The following is a 13,714-nucleotide window of genomic DNA, read 5'->3' as shown; positions in this document are numbered from 1 at the left end:
GGGCTGTTTGAAATGAGCAGGCCAAAGGTTTAGCAGACAGTAAACAGACAGTGAGGAGACAGACAGCTATACAGGAGACAACAGAACTATTAGGTCCAGATTTGGATGGCGGGGAAAAGAGCAGCTTTAATTTTATTCACGTATGTGTGCGTGTGTATTAGATTATTTATGTAAGTATACTTTAATTAATTCATTTATTTATTCTAAGGCCCCCGACCAGGGATTAAACCTTGGCCATGGCAGTGAAAGTGCCAAGTCCCTACCACTGTACCACCAGGGAACTCCAAAGCAGCTTTAACTTTAAATGAAGGGAGAATTTTGTGGTCTAGTGAAGAGGGAATACTTTTCCTAAAACAAAAGGACTAAAACACTGCTTCAACCTAAAAACAGAACAAAGAACAACTGGAAAGCACTTTTGTTTTAGGCTGATGGGATTCACTTAATGTAGTAAAATACATACTATTTTTTTATGCTTTTATGTAATCCACTTATATCTATGTAATCCATTTATCTCATTTCTTCAATGAGATAAGAAGCTTGTGATAAATCTCTTTCTTCAAGAAAGTTTTGCTACATTAAAAACCAACCAAAAAACCCTGCTGACACATATCAACAAGTAGTTCACGGACTCACATATGCCTGGGGACCACATTTTTAAGTAGCACAGGTCTGTAAAATTTTCACATTAGAGAAAGAGGTTTTATATTTTTATAGGTTTATAGGGTTTACTGAAAGACACAATGAGACACAACTGAAGACACAACGAGACACAACTGAAGACACAATGAGAGTATCTGTACTCAGGAAAAAAAACAAAAGCCTGCTAAAGTGAGAAATGAGCAAAAGAAAGTGTTCTTTTTTTAAAAAAAGTATTTAATTTTTAATTGAAGGATAATTGCTCTTCAGAATTTTGTTGTTTTCTGTCAAGAAAGTGTTCTTAATTGAGGATCCCTCAATAGGTTTCAGGGAACCTGCGAATTAGTTTGAAATATAAGCAAAATTATGTGCAATTTTTCTGGGTACAGGGTTTATAGCTCTCTCACATTCTTGAAGAAGTCTTTGTCCTGAAAAAGGTGACTTAAACGAACAGCCCTATTCCTTGAGAAGAGACAGAAGTTTATCAGTGTGGTAGCATGAAGCAGCTTTCAATGAAAGTAGCAGACCAAGTACGCTGGCCAACTGCCTGTCTGACCTCCCACCCATTTCCACCTTACCCGTGCTCTGCCCTGAACCACAGACAACTGCATTTCCTGAACTCACCTGTGCTTTGGCTACCAGACACATTTAGCCATGAGAGATTAAAGGTGGGAAGAGGGGAGAAACTGAGATACTTTCCCCTTCTGTGTTTTCTGGAGCATCTCCTACAAGGTTCCAGCCCTACACTCTCTTCCAAGCTCCCAGGAGGCAGCCTGGTTCTGAGTGTGTCTCTCAGAGAGGCTCCCATTGCTGGGTTCAGTAGCACCACTTTCTGGCAGCCTTAGGGGTGTTGATGACGTCCATCTTTGTCAATTTTGAGGTTGTCCCATCATTACACACTGGACTTCTCTCTTTTGCTATCGTTCTGTATAAGTAATTTCCTACATTAAATGGCCTACACATGGAAGACTCCGGCTTCCCAGGTGGTACAGTAGTCAAGAACCTGCCTGCCAATGCAGGAGACGCAGGTTTGATCCCTGGGTTGGGAAGATCCCCTGGAGAAGGGAATGGCAATCCACTCCAGTATTCTTGCCTGGAGAATCCCATGGACAAAGGAGCCTGGTGAGCTATAGCTCATGGGGTCACAGTCGAAAACGACTGAGCATGCACACGTTACCTTACTTGGAAGACCCAGAATGGTCTCTCTTTTCCGCTCTGGCTGAACCTGGCTGGTATATCTCAGTACTATACCTGAATCAGGTGGTAGAGTGTGATATCAGGAGGCAGGACACTAGGGGAGGCGTACTGTGGGAACAGGGCAGCTTTAAGCTTCGGGTAAGGAGTTAATGCCATCTTCAGTAGCTGGGGATCTACTTTCTTCAGAGAGCTCTCATTTTCTTCATTCTGAACAACCTAAATAAAAAGATAATGTGACACAGAATACTGCTTTTCTCTTTTCCAAATTTAAGTTCTTTTTTCATAAGATACAAGGAGTAATAGGCCAACAGCTCTCAGTTCAGTTCAATTCAGTTCAGCAGCTCAGTCGTGTCCAACTCTCCGCGACCCCATGAATCACAGCACTTCAGGCCTACCTGTCCATCACCACCAGACCACCTGACCTGCCAACAGCTCTAGCTCTGACTTAAGACAAACTAGCTGTGTGGCCCTGGGCTGGATACTTAGTATCAGGCAGCCTTCAGTTTCTTCAACTAATTAGAACGTTCAGCTAGGCCAGTGGCTTTCAAACTGCATAAGGAAAATCTGTTTGAAACAGGCTCTGTTACAAAAATATTTAAAAATTTAAAACATTAAATATTTAATTGGATAGTAAATAGTAAATATTTTAAAAGAAAAAACCTACTAGACTAGATGACTCTTAGGTTCTTTCTCCCAGGTCTCAAGTTATTCTATGACTAATTTCTAACAGGTGATTAAAAACAGAGGAATAAGTAACCATGCAGTTAAGATACACTGCAGCATCTGAAACAGGTGGAATTGAATTAAGCTGGTGTTGGGAAGGAACTCACAGATGAGGTGGCCAACAGCATTCTTAAGTTCCCTCCAGCCATGCTACACTTTCAAAAAGCAGAGATGGGCAAGTTTCACTGGGTTCCTCAGAAGAGTTTTTAAGAGTAGCTAAAAACTATGATTTCCTTTTCAACGCTCAAAGAGGTCAAATAATAGAGAGTAACTCCCAAGCCACAAAGTATACTTACTCCAAGGAGCAATTAGATCTTGATTCCGTCCTAAAAACAAACCTGGGCTATCAGAGAGCAAATAAAGGGGGAAAAAAATCTCTACACAACATTCAGTTGCCCCTTGTATCCACGGGGGATTGGTTTCAGGACCCTTAACAGATAACCAAAATCTGAGGACCTCAAGTCCTTCAAATAAAATGCTGTAGTACAGTCACCCCCTCCATACCTGTGGATGCAGAACCCCTGGATATGGAGGGCTGACTGTATCGGTCTCCTTTCAACTTAAGAGGATATGACATAAAGCTTAAAAATTCACTGTTGTTTTATACTCTTTAATGAAATACTGGTACGTGGTTACATTTTAAATCAACTGAGATCTAGAAGATCCACAGGTATTTCTGCTAAATTTATAATCAGTCCTATATTGCTATACCATGTAAAAGTGCTGTCCATACCTGGCTGACGCCCCCAGGGGCATACATTGTGGTAGCAAGGGCCAGGAGGGTATGTCCTTCCAATAGCATACTGCTGACACTGGCCTGGTTGCTGGGAATCAGTATCTGAGCATTTGCAAGGCTAGCTTGGAAGATCAGTCTGGGATCTGAAAAATAAGAAAGTACATTTCTCTCCTTGAGAAATACTAAACTAAGAATTATATGGGTTTCCCTGGTGGCTCAGATGGTAAAGAATCCACCTGCAATGTATGAGACCTGGGTTCAATCCTTGAGTTAGGAAGATCCTTTGGAGAAGGAAATGGTAACCCACTCCAGTATTCCTGCCTGGAGAATTCCATAAACAGAGGAGCCGGGAGCGCTACAGTCCATGGGGATGCAAAGAGTAGGACATGACTTAGTGACTCAAACACACACAAGAATTATATAATTCTAAGAAAGAAAATTAATTTTTAGCCCTACCCACAGTAAGGACTTTCTAAATGTAAAAGCAATAGGAAATCAGATTACAAAGGGAAAGAAAAATAGATGTTTACATAAAAACTTCCATTCAAGGAATGGAAACAAGGAAAATTGAAAGGTAGTAATCAACAAGGGGAAAAATAAACAAAGGACAACAACCTAACAACTGTCTTCAACAAAGAGCTCATACAAAAGCCCAAAACACTGACTCTAACAGATAAAAGGACAGAGTAACTATCTTACAAAGAAGAAAACATAAATGCCTGACACATAAAAATATATAATTCATTAGCAATAAAAATGTAAATTAAAACAGGAATTAAGATATCATATATCACCTATCTGCTTCTTAAATAAAGCTTGAGTCTAGATTATGGGCAAATATTTGTCAACAGTTATATGACTTATTTAAAGAGTTTACAACTTAAAAATTCCATTCAAAAGACCAGTTATCCAAAGCAATTTCTGTTTTAACACAGGACACCCATACCTGTTAAATTATTGGAAACTTGTCGACACTGAACTAAAAATTCAAACCAAGGGTGAGCTTCATGTAATTCTTTTTTTCCCAAAAAAGGACAATTTGGAGGACCAAGTCTATATATAAAACAAACACAAAAAATATCTGATTAACATAAAGGGTAAGATGGACAATTACAACCATGTGTGCTCAGGTTATCTCTGCACTTAGAAAGTAAATAGAACACAGTACACTCCCAGTCTTAGAGTGTGTTTTTCACATGCCTTACATGATCTGGAAATAAAGAAAATTAATTTAGAGACAGAGATAATATCACTTAGTGTTTCCTACCATGACGAAATTTTACCAGCTCTGTATAAGATTATCAGAATACCTTTGTGCTTTAAGATACTTTATATTTTATTGTTTTGGTTTTTTTTAAAACAAAAACTCTTTAGCTTTCTCAAGCTTAAGAGATTTTATGAAAACTTTTATATAACTACGAGAGAAGATGAGGCTAAGCAGTGAAGGGTCACAGCGGGTCCTCTGAAAATACGGCTTTTAAACCCTCACTTGCCAGTCGTTTTGGGGGAAATATTTCTGTGTTCAAGTAAGCCTCAATGATATGAACAAGAAATACATCCTCTGCTTGAATTCCTAGCCTATACTACACAAAATAAATAAAAATGTTCTCACTCGCAAATGAACATGGGATCTGGAATCACATATAACTAATCCTAACTTTACCATTTACTAGCTGTGCACCTTAAACAGGGCACTGGGTCCCTCTCAAAGCCTCAGTTTCCTCATCTGTCAAGTGGGGGTGCAAACAACCACCTCACAGGGGTTTCTGAAGATTAAAGGAGATAAATGCCCATGAAGCACTAAGAACAGTGCCAGGTACACTGTACGTACTCACTACCACTATTATTATTAGTACTGACCCACAGCAAGTAACACTGGCCACAGATACGATTCCGCTGGTTGATCTTAGGTAAGTATATATATTGATGTCTGACTATCTAAATATAAACTTTAGAGCATGTCTAAGATACCTTGCAGTGGCTATAAAGTCAAAGTTTTTAGCATTTGTTTGGTGATGAAAGTCCAAACATATCTTTGATTCTTCCCTCCTTTAAACTTCTAAAGCATTAAATATTAATCAATTAATATTAATAAATATATGTAATTATTTAAAAGGTTAATATTGATGTTACATAATTAACAACCAAAAAACACATGACAAGCATTTAGTTGAATGGAGTATTAAACTAAAAGACATTACCAAATGTTAAGAGTGGGGGGAACTACTTCAAAAAGATCAGTATTGCTCACATGAATGCTTAATATTTTCCTTAAAAGTCATATTCAGACATAATACGGAAAGAGGGAACATGAAGGCTTCGTTCTTAGTACTCACTTGTAATGGTCAAGATAGACATAAAGAAGATATTGCAGACTGTGTTCCAAACAATAGAGAATGAAGTGAGAGTGGAAATCCCATCCTTCTTTGGACCTATAGTTTTGAACAGCGAGGGCATCCTGCATCACACCCCCAACACGGTTCAGTCTGACAAGGAAGAGTTCAAAGTCTTCTAACTCAGATGTAAGAAAAATTCCATTCCTATTGGGAAGGTTTAAATAAAACATGGCAAGTTAAAAAACTGCTAGATTCAGAGCAGACCAAATCATCTCCACTGTTAAGTAATCTCAATTAGTTAAAAACTAGTATTTACAAATTAAGACTGCCAATTCTTACCCCATAATATGTCCTGGAACACGTCTTTTGCTAGTTTCCAATAAATGTTTCTGTACCACTATGGTATTTTAAAGTAGTAATGACAGTCTCCAATTATCTTAAATATTTCAAAAACCTAAACTAAATTACTTCCATTTGTTTTTGACTGGAACTGTACAACCCACTGTGGCTCTTAAAGCTAGATGCTTTAAACACTGAGGAATTCACCAAAATATCCAAACAAAATCATTAAGAGATTAAAGCATAATAAAGAGTAACTTAAACAGACCAACTATTAAAGAACAGAAATTTGCATTTAAATATCTTTGTAAGTTTACTGTTACTACATCATGAAAGGCAAAGTTTTAGTCGATCAGTCATGTCTGACTCTTTGTGACCCCATGGACTGTAGCCTGCCAGGCTTCTCTGTCCATAGAATTCTCCAGGCAAGAATACTGGAATGGGTAGTCATTCCCTTCTCCAGGAAGGGATTCCCTTCCTGACCCAGGATCTCTTGCATTCAGGCAGATTCTTTACCATCTGAGACACCAGGGAAGTCCAAACATACCATTAGAGTACCAAAAGAAAATATTATGTGGAGTTTAGAGAAACACCATATAGCTACCACCTAGATTATGGGACACTGTACCTAGAAGTCCTTGGAGTATTCCTCCCGTTTTACATGAGCTTTTCTGCCCACAGAGGTAACCACTATCCTGATTCTCTTAACTGTTTCCCTACTTTCATTCACCAACATAGTTTTACTCCCCATGTGTGTAGCCTGAAATATTAATAATATCTGGTTCTGGCTATTTCAAGCTTGACATGTGTGAATGGAACATCCTGGACACACTGTTGCCGTGCTTCTCCCGCTTAACATGGTGTGATTTACCCATGTCGGTACTTGCAGCTGTAGCACGTTTTCACTGTCACAGTCTCACTTGTATAGTTTCCATTGTATGATTATCCCAGTTTATTTTTCTATTCTACCTTTGATTTTTGGTAAAATAAATTTCCCTTTCTGTGACTATCAATAAGAAGGAGCATCTTCTCAGCTGTTTACTGGTTGTATGTGGCTCCTCTTTTGGGAACTATCTGTGTGCTGGTAAGTTTCCCCTCCAGATCCAAGCTCTACTCTCCGGCCGTGCGTCCCGAGAAGCTCGCTCACCTGTGTGGGATGGTCTAGAAGAGTCCTGTGCCCTCAGGCTTCTGCTTTGCTTTGTCTGGACCTATAAAGACCCCCGTTAGGAGACAAGAATCAAGAAAAAGGGAGGATAGGGATGCCTTGAGGGGCACAAGTCCCACCAGGCAGCTCCCCTGGTCTCAGGGTCTATCATCTCGCTTTGCTCCACAACAAGCCTCTTAGAAAGCACCCCCTAATCCCACTATGAACAAAGCTAGTGGAGGTGATGGAATTCCAATTGAGCTATTTCAAATCCTGAAAGATGATGCTGTGAAAGTGCTGCACTCAATATGCCAGCAAATTTGGAAAACTCAGCAGTGGCCACAGGACTGGAAAATGTCAGTCTTCACTCCAATCCCAAAGAAAGGCAATGCCAAAGAATGCTCAAACTACCGCACAATTGCACTCATCTCACATGCTGGTAAAGTCATGCTCAAAATTCTCTAAGCCAGGCTTCAGCAATATGTGAACCGTGAACTTCCAGATGTTCAATTAGGTTTTAGAAAAGGCAAAGGAACCAGGGATCAAATTGCCAACATCCGCTGGATCATGGAGAAAGCAAGAGTTCCAGAAAAACATCTATTTCTGCTTCATTGACTATGCCAAAGCCTTTGACTATGTGGATCACAATAAACCGGAAAATTCTGAGAGAGATGGGAATACCAGACCATCTGACCTGCCTCTTGAGAAACCTGTATGCAGGTCAGGAAGCAACAGTTAGAACTGGACATGGAACAACAGACTGGTTCCAAATAGGAAAAGGAGTATGTCAAGGTTGTATCTTGTCACCCTGCTTATTTAACTTATATGCAGAGTACATTATGAGGAACGCTGGGCTGGAAGAAGCACAAGCTGGAATCAAGATTGCCGGGAGAAATATCAATAACCTCAGATATGCAGATGACACCACCCTTATGGCAGAAAGTGAAGAGGAACTCAAAAGCCTCTTGATGAAAGTGAAAGAAGAGAGCGAAAAGGTTGGCTTGAAGCTCAATATTCAGAAAACAAAGATCATGGCATCTGGTCCCATCACTTCATGGGAAATAGATGGAAAAACAGTGGAAACAATGTCAGACTTTATTTTTGGGGGCTCCAAAATCACTGCAGATGCTGATTGCAGCCATGAAATTAAAAGACGCTTGCTTCTTGGAAGCAAAGTTATGACCAACCTAGATAGCATATTAAAAAGCAGAGACATTACTTTGCCAACCAAGGTCCGTCTAGTCAAGGCTATGGGTTTTCCCGTGGTCATGTATGGATGTGAGAGTTGGACTGTGAAGAAAGCTGATCGCCGAAGAATTGATGCTTTTGAACTGTGGTGCTGGAGAAGACTCTTGAGAGTCCCTTGGACTGCAAGGAGATCCAACCAGTCCATTCTAAAGGAGATCAACCCTGGGTGTTCATTGGAAGGACTGATGCTAAAGCTGAAACTCCAATACGTTGGCCACCTCATGCGACGAGTTGACTCACTGGAAAAGACTCTGATGCTGGGAGGGATTGGGGGCGGGAGGAGAAGGGGACGACAGAGAATGAGATGGCTGGATGGCATCACCGACTCGATGGACATGAGTTTGAGTGAACTCCGGGAGTTGGTGATGGACAGGGAGGCCTGGCGTGCTGTGATTCATGGGGTCGCAAAGAGTCGGACACGACTGAGTGACTGAACTGAACTGAATCCCACGGTCATGAAGACAGTCTTCCCTATCTTCTAAAAGCATTATGATTTTACATTTAAGTTTTAAAAACTACCTGGAGGGCTCCCTAGTGGTCCAGTGGTTACCAATCTGCATGCCAGTGCAGGGGATGTGATTTCGATCCCTGGGTCAGAAACATCCCCTGGAGAAGTAAATGGCAACCCACTGCAGTATTCTTGCCTGGAAAATCCCACAGACAGAGGAGCCTGGTGGGCTACAATCCATGGGGTCACAAAGAGCTGGCTACAACTTAACAACTAAACATCAACAACAGTTACAATACCTGGCCAGCTTATCTAAAATTTCATTTTTCATGTAGTTGTTGCAACAAGTATTCTGATCAACAACATCAACAGTCAGAGGCGGCCATTTATTCTGCTCAAGTGAAGCATAACTACTCTGGGTCTGAAATTCTCCAATCCACAGGATAATGCTGGGCCAATCATGGCGTGCTGTGAGGTATCTCCAGAGGGCTTCAGGAGAATATGAGTTATATCCTAAATAAGAACAAAATTCATTTTAAAATAGCAATGAATGATGATTACTGACATAAAACTCAATACTGAGTAAACATGATGATCTGGGCAAATACTGAACATAAAAGAAGAATTACTCAGGCCCTCTGCTTCTTTTACTAGTTCCCTCTTTTGTGCTGTTCGTTTTCTAATGGATAGGTCAGCAGGAGCACGGAGAAGGCAATGGCAAGCCACTCTAGTACTCGTGCCTAGAAAATCCCATGGATGGAGGAGCCTGGTGGGCTGAAGTCCATGGGGTCGCTAAGGGTCGGATGCGACTGAGCGACTTGACTTTCACTTTTCACTTTCACGCATTGGAGAAGGAAATGGCAACCCACTCCAGTGTTCTTGTCTGGAGAATCCCAGGGACGGGGGAGCCTGGTGGGCTTCCGTCTATGGGGTCACACAGAGTCGGACACGACTGAAGTGACTTAGCAGCAGCAGCAGCAGCAGCAGGAGCAAGAGCTAAATGTTGCCTCTCGTCACTACAGTGAATGAAACGCGGGAATTTCCTGTGTGTTTCATTTATCTTGTCAGCCTTCTTTTCCCCTTTTCTTTTCCTTAGTATAAACAAAAACTTCAGCTATAATAATAAACGTGAATTTGACACCCTATGAATTACCACTGCTTACCATTGTTAAGTTATTCCCTAGAGCCCTGGTATGATACAGATTTTCAGTTTACACAAAGAGAAACCAAAGACTATTTTGAAAAACAAAACACGTCATGGAAGCTAGGAAGAGAACTCTTAGCCTTGAAATTTCATATTTACTCAACCAGACGATTGTTCTCTTTCACAATCATATTTTAAATCCCTTACAAAAACCTCAAGACAAGAAAAAGCTCTCAATATAAAGACTTGCATTTTAAAGCAACTGAGTATTTTTCCCCAAAAGGAATTTGAAAATGAAGACACACCAAAATATTCAAATACCAATGCCTAATTTAATCTTCATTCATTCTTTCAGGCTCTTTCACACTTGCCTTCTGGATTTATCCGGGGGAGAAGGATGGATTCTTGCATTGGCTGATTCCACCACTGAGCCCAATTTAACACAATTCTATGATCTTGCTTGTTAAGTTTATCTTTATGGTCATATTTCAGGAACGAGTCCAAAACACACTTGTGCTTGGAAAAATCTTGTTCTTTTATCCAATACCTAAGAGTGATAGGAAATTTTTAAATTTTGGAGGGAAAGGCATCATTCCTTTTTCTCTGCTCAAGAAGTTCCCCTCTTTCGGTGAACACATAATTCAATACTCTTAATTTTCTATTTATTATCTTAAAATATATCTGATATGTACATATTGATATGACAGGGAATTCCTCAGGCCCTTCTCGATGATACAAGTTTAATTTTCACAGGGTGTATGAGCTCAATTCCACATAAGAAGCCCAACATAACAACTAGAAATTAAGCCTTATCTATAGTATTCTTCCTGTGTTACAAAAATGGGGCTAATGAGACTACCTGGGTAAAGACTGGATCTGCATATTTTCTTGTGAATGTCCTGAATAAAACTTCTCAACTTGATGCACAAAGTCTACAGTCCTTTTCTCTTTTTCAGAAAAATAATTTTTTTCTTTAAAAATTTCAACCTTGAACAAAAAGCAATTAAAGAAAAAAATCACAAAGAATCAAGAACAACTGCAAAACAAATGCCATGAGATTAAATTCCACTTAAGAATTGTATTTTGAATTTGAGGCAATGTATATATTCACACAAATTTTCCTTTAACACGCAAAATGTTCATTTAAATAAAGACAAAGAGTTGTCACACTTTTATTCTACTAGGTATTAGCTGTAAGTTAAAATAATTTGTTTTGAAGTTTCACCAACATGTACTAGAAAATGTAAACTACTTAGTCTCATCTTTACCTACCAGAAAGTCCCGTATACTTTTATCAGTTGTATAGAAGCATATCTTGAGCAACTGGTCTTTTACATTAAAGCCCTGAAGTAAACACAGAAAATCAAGAAAACTTACATTTTGTAATGGAGCTATCTGAACCTAAATATATGTTCAATACAGAAGTACTCTATTACAGAAATGTGCCTTGTTAGAACTCCACAGCTTTCCTGCTCTTGCAAACGTTCATTTTCTACATTTATCATAATATTTACAGACTATCTCTAAATCCTTAAGGTGATCTGATTTGCCAGAATGGCAAAGGCAGCACACAGAACAGTTTAAGGTAAGGCCAGGCTACCACAGGACCAAAACCACAGGTCTCTGCTACAGTGACTCACTTGAAGACAACCGTCAATGTGCAGAACAAATCTGACACAGTTTCACCCCCTGAACTTCCAGAAAATTACCATGGGCAAGACCTCAACCATGCAGATGAGGACCACATCTCAGTCCAGGAACCCCATCTCCAAGATATTCCTTTCTCAAATGAAATAAAACCATGGAGCACAAAGCAAAGGTATACACCACCTGAAAGCTCCAATGGTGATGTGAGAGATTCCGTTCCGTTCCGTCGCTCAGTCGTGTCCGACTCTTTGCGACCCCGTGGACTGTAGCCTACCAGGCTTCTCCGTCCATGGGATTCTCCAGGCAAGAATACTGGAGTGGGTTACCATTTCCTTCTCCGGGGGATCTTCCCAACCCAGGAATCGAACCTGGGTCTCCCGCATTGGAGGCAGACGCTTTAACCTCTGAGCCACCAGGGAAGCCCAGATAACATAAACAATAAAGAATGTCCCCCCACAAATAACGAGGTCCTCCGCAAGCTCTGAAATGTGTGAGACCTTTTAGGAGAAACACCGTTTCCCCTCTAACCAAAGTACCAAATCTAACAGACATAACAAATGATGGAAATTCTAACAAAGAATCTCTTCAAGAAAGTTCTTAGTACTAAAGAATGTTTCTCTTTATTATTGTCATAATTTCCCAGTAAAAGCTACACACACTTCTTAGTTTTGTGACATGACTACGAATAAAAATCAGTTTTCCTAACAGTCAGAAACTGTACTAAACACATAACAGCACTTCTTTCATTAGCGACTTTATGATCAGACAAACAAACTGTGTCACTTACCATATTCTTCAAAAGCTCAGAGGCTTCCTCTATATTGTTCTTTTTCAAATTGTCAAAGACCAAATCTAGGCCTATTCTAATCAAGTCCTCAAGTCTTTGAGCAGAATGACTGTTAATCCTGAAGAAAGTTTGTGCCTCTGGTATTTTGTTGTTTAAAATGGCATTGGCAATAACTTCCTAGGAAAAGGAAGAAAAACATCTGCCTTTTTAGTTCCTTTTTATTACCTTAATAAATTTACCAATAAGGGACTTATATATTTACTGAGTACCTCAATAAGAGACTTTTACTGAAAATTACTACTAGATTTGGGGCTTGGAAGGGGATATGAATTGACCAAAATACAGACTCTGCTCTCTAGGAGCTTTTAGATTAGTGGAAGAAATGCAAATAAAGCACAGATTATAGTACTGCACGATAAGGGTGATGATACAGGTATTCCCAGGGTTCCAGAGAGGAGGGTTCAGAAGAGGAATATCTAAATAAGAGAAATGAATAAAAAAGAAAAGTGTTCCTAGTAGAGCTGACCGATGAAGTAAAAGTTTTAAAGACAAGTAAGTGTGATGTATATTTAATGAAAAAAGAACATGACTTCCAAAACCAGAGAATATTTAATATGCAGAGGCATAAGGGCAAGAAACAGTATCAAGCCTTCAGAGAACTCCAAAGTACTTGATATAACTAGAGCAAAAGCTGAAGAGAGTAGCACATGAGACTTGAAAGAAGAGTAGAATCTCCATCATAACGGAATGGTGTGTGTGACATGGATTTTATCCTGAAACTTATGCAGAGCCACTGAAGGATCTTAAAAGCTAGGATGACAAAATCATACAGATATATCTGGAAGATACATATATTTTAGAAAGGACACGCACACATTGGCATGCATGTTTTTGGAGACAGATTCCACAGCTTTCATCGAAGTGGACTGTAACCTCCCCCCAAATTAAAAATCAATGATTATGAGTAAAAAGAGCAGAGGACCATAGATGAAACCTTGGGAACACGTTAAAAATGGGAAAAACAGGAAATGAAACCAGTGAAGAAGACTGGAAGGGAGAACCCTAAGAGAGTGGAAGGAAAATCAAGTAATTTTTGGTTAGAGAATGATTAAGAGAAAACGCAGTCACACCAGGTACTTCCGCATCCTTCTACCGTAAGAGGAGCAGTCCTGAGCACCTGGCAGCATCTCAACCATAGCACTTTCAAACCCTATCAGTGCTGATCATCTGAGTTAAGCTATTCTGGCCTCAGTCTTTTCAATGCCAACATTCTCCAAGAGATTAGAAGAATTCTTCCAGTCCCTAGTCAGAAACAGGGCATCAGTTTGG

General features: G+C 39.8%; 1 protein-coding gene across 3 annotated transcripts in view; it reads right to left on the bottom strand.

Annotated features, from left to right (window-relative positions):
- The window catches only part of SPG11 (SPG11 vesicle trafficking associated, spatacsin), an 88,184-nt gene that overhangs the window by 51,836 nt on the left and 22,634 nt on the right, over positions 1–13,714 (bottom strand). For all 3 annotated transcript variants that reach the window (XR_016038146.1, XM_055437080.2, XM_055437079.2), the window contains exons 11-19: positions 12,386–12,562; positions 11,224–11,295; positions 10,811–10,938; positions 10,323–10,498; positions 9,107–9,320; positions 5,629–5,832; positions 4,239–4,345; positions 3,290–3,435; positions 1,888–2,049 (exon numbers count right to left, since the gene is read on the bottom strand). Coding sequence is in view for 2 of the 3 variants with exons in the window: in XM_055437080.2 (XP_055293055.2) it covers positions 1,888–2,049; positions 3,290–3,435; positions 4,239–4,345; positions 5,629–5,832; positions 9,107–9,320; positions 10,323–10,498; positions 10,811–10,938; positions 11,224–11,295; positions 12,386–12,562 (1,386 nt within the window). In the remaining variant the exon portion in view is untranslated. The remainder of the gene's footprint in view (positions 1–1,887; positions 2,050–3,289; positions 3,436–4,238; positions 4,346–5,628; positions 5,833–9,106; positions 9,321–10,322; positions 10,499–10,810; positions 10,939–11,223; positions 11,296–12,385; positions 12,563–13,714) is intronic.

Source organism: Moschus berezovskii, chromosome 9, assembly GCF_049115385.1.
Source record: "Moschus berezovskii isolate FMDL1 chromosome 9, NW_MosBer_1.0, whole genome shotgun sequence".
NCBI classification, from domain to species: Eukaryota; Metazoa; Chordata; class Mammalia; order Artiodactyla; family Moschidae; genus Moschus; species Moschus berezovskii.
This window is presented reverse-complemented; position numbering and strand designations above follow the sequence as displayed.